The 6,000-nt window shown below is 52.1% G+C and overlaps 1 protein-coding gene across 10 annotated transcripts in view; it reads left to right on the top strand.

The window, feature by feature from the left end:
- The first annotated feature begins 357 nt into the window (after positions 1-357).
- The window catches only part of PCDH7 (protocadherin 7), a 486,963-nt gene continuing 481,320 nt past the window's right edge, over positions 358-6,000 (top strand). For all 10 annotated transcript variants that reach the window (XM_049886386.1, XM_049886384.1, XM_049886383.1 and 7 more), the window contains exon 1: positions 358-4,580. In XM_049886386.1, coding sequence (XP_049742343.1) covers positions 1,413-4,580 — 3,168 coding nt within the window. In that variant the 5' untranslated portion in view covers positions 358-1,412. The remainder of the gene's footprint in view (positions 4,581-6,000) is intronic.

Genomic DNA, 6,000 nt, shown 5'->3' with positions numbered 1-6,000 from the left:
CTTTCTTTTTTTTTTAAGCTACTTGGCAGCTGTCTCTGACTCCACCTCCCACCCCCCAAATGCCTTTTGCTTTTCTTCGGAAATCTGTAAAGAATTGAGCATCTTTGTTAACTGCCTTTGGGGAGCCCAGGCAGACGCTTTCGCAGGGCTAATGTACCCTGCGCACGGAGCCTGGTTTGCTCACCTTTGAACTGCAAAGGGATCAAGTTCAGCTCGAGTTCCCTGCATTGGGACTGGGAGAGCAGAGAAAGAGAGAAACAGAGCGGGAGAGCGAGTGGGAGAAGGGGAAAGGATCGGAGGGAGGAGAGAGGGGGAGGAGAGGGAGGGAGGGAGGGGAGGGATCGAGAGAAAGCGGAGAGAGAGAGAGAGGCTGCAATCTCCTCCCTGAATCGCGCACAGCGCTGCAGATCCCACTGCTCCGACATGCCGGCCGAATGCAGGTGAGGAAAGGCACAGAGTCTGCGGCTGAGAACCCAAACTTGGGCACCGCGCGGTGCGCACGGCTCAGCCCTTGCCCTTACGGGCGAACGGTTGCTGCGGTTTCAGGCGGAGGCTTCGTGACTAATGACCTTGCGCAGAGTTGTTAAGAAAAAAGAGAAACCGGAGCTCCCGGCGGTGAGAAAAGGCTGACTCTCTGGGCGTCTCGGAAGATGGCTCAGACTGGTCTTCCGCGCGCAGGGGTACCCGGCCGAGAACTGCGCTGTGACGCTAGTGGTCTCCTCTGCACGGTGCCCGAAGCGACCTGCCAGGGATTTTTCATTCTCGATCTGTTGGCTGGCTCCCCCGCTGCCTAAGCAGAGTCAGAGTTGAGACTTGCTTGTTGCTGGCGTCGGTAGCTCGTGCGGAAAACGACTCACGTTTGCCTGGGGAGCTGAAGCCGGAGCAGAGGCTGGGGTTGGAGTGAGTGGCTGGAACGTGCACTGGACTCAAAGACGAGAGGGGCTGGCTGGCCAGGGAGGCTGCAGACTAGCTCCTCACCGTCTCCCGGCTCCACTGCCCGTCTGCCGGGGTGGTTGCAGTCCCATCCCACCGAGCCGGGACTGGAGCCCGGGATCCTTCGCCCGCTGCGGGGATGACTCTAGGAGGTCGCCCAGCCAGCTGCGCGCAGTGTCCCGTGAACTGTGAGTACTGCGACTGAACGGCGGCCAGCTAGAGAGCGATTAGCACCCATTGCATGAATTATGAAACAATAACTTTCGGAAGAAGCAGGAGAAAAAAAAAAGGATCTATCGCTTCTTCCCCGGGCCGACTAGCAGCACGCCGCACTTGCCCCCTCCCTCCCCGCTCTCTCGCGCCTTCCTTTCCCGGAGAGGGGAGAGGACTGGGGGGGAGGGCAGGCGGCGGGCCCCGGAGGAGAGGAACGCCAAGGGGGCTGTGGTTAGAAGGAGCAGTAGCAGCAGCAGCAGGAGAAGATGCTGAGGATGCGGACGGCGGGATGGGCGCGCGGCTGGTGCCTGGGCTGCTGCCTCCTCCTGCGGCTCTCGTTCAGCCTGGCGGCCGCCAAGCAACTCCTCCGGTACCGGCTGGCTGAGGAGGGCCCCGCCGACGTCCGCATCGGCAACGTTGCCTCAGACCTAGGCATCGTGACGGGCTCGGGCGAGGTGACTTTCAGCCTCGAGTCGGGCTCCGAGTACCTGAAGATCGACAACCTCACCGGCGAGCTGAGTACGAGCGAGCGGCGCATCGACCGCGAGAAGCTGCCCCAGTGTCAGATGATCTTCGACGAGAATGAGTGCTTCCTGGACTTTGAGGTGTCGGTGATCGGGCCCTCGCAGAGCTGGGTGGACCTGTTCGAGGGCCGGGTCATCGTGCTTGACATCAACGACAACACGCCCACCTTCCCGTCGCCCGTGCTCACGCTCACGGTGGAGGAGAACCGACCGGTGGGCACGCTCTACCTGCTGCCCACCGCCACCGACCGTGACTTCGGCCGCAACGGCATCGAGCGCTACGAGCTGCTCCAGGAGCCCGGGGGCGGCGGCGGCGAGGGCCGGCGCGCTGGGCCGGCCGACAGCGCCCCCTACCCCGGGGGCGGCGGGAACGGCGCGAGCGGCGGTGGCCAGGGAGGCTCCAAACGGCGGCTGGACGGGCCTGAGGGCGGCACCGGGGCGAGCCCCGGCGGCCGCAGCAGCGTGTTCGAGCTGCAGGTGGCCGATACCCCGGACGGCGAGAAGCAGCCGCAGCTGATCGTCAAGGGGGCGCTGGACCGCGAGCAGCGCGACTCCTACGAGCTGACCCTGAGGGTGCGCGACGGCGGCGACCCGCCGCGCTCTTCGCAGGCCATCCTGAGGGTGCTCATTACCGACGTGAACGACAACAGCCCCCGCTTCGAGAAGAGCGTGTACGAGGCTGATCTGGCGGAGAACAGCGCCCCGGGGACCCCCATCCTGCAGCTGCGCGCCACAGACCTGGACGTGGGGGTCAACGGGCAGATCGAGTACGTGTTCGGGGCGGCCACCGAGTCCGTGCGGCGGCTCTTGCGCCTCGACGAGACGTCCGGCTGGCTCAGCGTACTGCACCGCATCGATCGCGAGGAGGTGAACCAGTTGCGCTTTACCGTTATGGCCCGCGACCGCGGACAGCCCCCCAAGACCGACAAGGCCACCGTGGTCCTCAACATCAAGGACGAGAATGACAATGTGCCGTTCATTGAAATTCGCAAGATCGGACGCATCCCACTCAAGGACGGGGTGGCTAACGTGGCGGAGGACGTCCTGGTCGACACCCCTATTGCCCTGGTGCAGGTGTCCGACCGAGACCAAGGCGAGAACGGGGTAGTCACCTGCACCGTGGTGGGCGACGTGCCCTTCCAGCTGAAGCCGGCCAGCGACACAGAGGGCGACCAGAACAAGAAAAAGTACTTCCTGCACACCTCCGCTCCTCTGGACTATGAGACCACCCCGGAGTTCAACGTGGTCATAGTGGCTGTCGACTCGGGCAGTCCCAGCCTCTCCAGCAACAACTCTCTGGTGGTCAAGGTGGGAGACACCAACGACAACCCGCCCGTCTTCGAGCATTCCGTGGTGGAGGTTTACTTCTTTGAGAACAACATTCCGGGCGATAGGGTGGCCACGGTGAAGGCTGCAGACGCAGATAGCGGGAGGAACGCGGAAATTGCCTACTCTCTGGACTCCTCCGTCATGGGGATCTTTGCCATCGATCCCAATTCTGGGGACATCCTTGTAAATACAGTGCTGGACCGCGAGCAGACTGACAGGTATGAGTTTAAAGTTAACGCCCAAGACAAAGGTATCCCGGTGCTCCAAGGCAGCACCACAGTGATTGTGCAGGTGGCTGACAGGAATGACAATGATCCTAAGTTTATGCAGGACGTCTTTACCTTTTATGTGAAAGAAAACTTGCAGCCCAACAGCCCGGTGGGAATGGTCACCGTGATGGATGCTGACAAAGGGAAAAATTCAGAGATGAGACTGTACATAGAGGAAAACAGTAGCATTTTTTCTATTGAAAATGACACAGGGACCATTTACTCCACAATGTCTTTTGACCGGGAACATCAGACCACCTACACTTTCAGAGTCAAAGCTGTGGACGGGGGAGATCCTCCCAGATCCGCCACAGCCACAGTCTCTCTCTTTGTAATGGATGAGAATGACAATGCTCCCACAGTTACCCTCCCCAGAAACATTTCCTACACTTTACTGCCGCCTTCAAGTAACGTCAGGACAGTAGTAGCTACAGTGTTGGCAACAGACAGTGACGATGGCATCAATGCAGACCTTAACTACAGCATTGTGGGAGGGAATCCCTTCAAGCTGTTTGAAATTGATTCCACCAGTGGTGTGGTTTCCTTAGTGGGGAAACTCACCCAAAAGCATTACGGCTTACACAGGTTAGTGGTGCAAGTGAATGACAGTGGGCAGCCTTCCCAGTCCACCACTGCCCTGGTGCACGTGTTTGTCAATGAAAGTGTTTCTAATGCAACTGTGATTGACTCCCAGATAGCCAGAAGTTTGCACACCCCACTCACCCAGGATATAGCTGGTGACCCAAGCTATGAAATTAGCAAACAGAGACTCAGTATTGTCATCGGGGTGGTTGCTGGAATTATGACAGTAATTCTGATCATCTTAATTGTAGTGATGGCAAGGTACTGCAGGTCCAAGAATAAAAACGGCTATGAAGCTGGCAAAAAAGACCACGAAGACTTTTTTACACCCCAACAGCATGATAAATCGAAAAAGCCTAAAAAGGACAAGAAAAATAAAAAATCTAAGCAGCCGCTCTACAGCAGCATTGTCACTGTAGAAGCTTCTAAACCAAATGGACAGAGGTATGATAGTGTCAATGAGAAGCTGTCAGACAGCCCTAGCATGGGGCGATACCGATCTGTTAATGGTGGGCCTGGCAGCCCTGACCTGGCAAGGCATTACAAATCTAGTTCCCCATTGCCTACTGTCCAGCTTCATCCCCAGTCGCCAACTGCAGGAAAAAAACACCAGGCCGTACAAGATCTACCACCGGCCAACACATTTGTGGGAGCAGGAGACAACATTTCAATTGGATCAGATCACTGCTCTGAGTACAGCTGTCAAACCAATAACAAGTACAGCAAACAGGTAAGATACTTTCCAAATACATCTAATTATAATTCCAGAGACGGCTAACAACTGAGACAGAGCACCTTCTGCAGAGTTCTGTCTTCTGTTTTCTAAAGCTATTAAATTTTTTTAATAGCAGAAATTTAATGTTAATGCATGCACCATTAATGAAGCCGAAGTCATCTACAAAAGGTGCACCATTGTATTTTGCACATTTGACCTAAGGTTCACTAACCTACTGAAGGAAATATTCACAGTAGGCAGTGTTTTGTACTTCTCATTGTCCTTGCCAGCCCTAGTTCATCCTGCTGCTTCTGTCTCCAGAATAAATATGTATGTATGTGTTTGGATGGTTAGCTTTAACCAGAAATTATTCTCTTTTGTGGCTCCTAGTTGGATAAATTGCATCCAGAGAGAAGATTTCTAAAGTTACTACTGGTGTCTATGCAAATTGAACACTATAAAAGTTTCAGCTAGGTTATACATTATGCAGGAATTTTCGGATAAGTGGATGCTGATTCATGCAAATGTAGTACCAAGCCTAAAATATTGAAGTACTGACTATTTTGACAGAAATACTGGTTTAAAAATATTTAATGATATGCAAATGTTGTACAAAACTACATTTGGGATACTTTGAGATCTATAAAAATTAGGCTTCTATGATGTCAGCTATTCACGAGCATTTGCCTTCTTTGCCTTCAGTATTAAAAGTTTAAAAGCCAAAGTAAATTGCAGGAGCCATGTATCATTTCAGCCAAGCCACAAAAATATGAATGATTGATGCGCACTGTGCAAGAAAATTTTGGTATGCATTGTGGTATATGGAGAATATAAAGGTTATATGGAATATTTGACACAGTTGTTTCTTTGTGAAATGTGCAAACAGTAAAAAAAAATGTATATACTGAGGCGAAATTCAGAAAGTATAAAATTTATTTTTGAAAGTTTTGCTTGTGTGATACAGAATATTCAGAAAGTTCACTTTTTATAACCACCAAAGTTCATTTGACACAGAGCAAATAAAACCTTTTGGAAACAGCTGTCTCTCATACGGTAGCAAAATCTGCTGATAAAACATTACAGATATCTTTATTGCCAGAACTCACCTCAAAAAAATATTAATTATGACTGTTAATAATATGAAATAATAGTATTTCTATTAAATATGTTTGGCATGTTGAATGTGTAATCTGAGAAGAATTCAGGAAATGAAAAAGTTATAGCCATAGAGCTCACTGAAAATGTTATAGAAATGGAATATTATTCAAACTAGTTTTCTCAAGAAACTTTTTATGTGTAAAGTACTTTACTGTAGCTACTTGGACAAGGAGAAATAGACATAATATGCTTTTATGTCCAATAATGGAAACAATCCAAGGAAACACAGGTTTGAAATACATGGCATTAAACGGCTTTTCATATGATGTCTTTTGAC

Source organism: Elephas maximus, chromosome 5 (assembly GCF_024166365.1).
Source record: "Elephas maximus indicus isolate mEleMax1 chromosome 5, mEleMax1 primary haplotype, whole genome shotgun sequence".
In the NCBI taxonomy this organism is placed as follows: Eukaryota; Metazoa; Chordata; class Mammalia; order Proboscidea; family Elephantidae; genus Elephas; species Elephas maximus.
The sequence above is the reverse complement of the archived record's forward strand: the minus strand, read 5'-3'. Positions and strand labels throughout refer to the sequence as shown.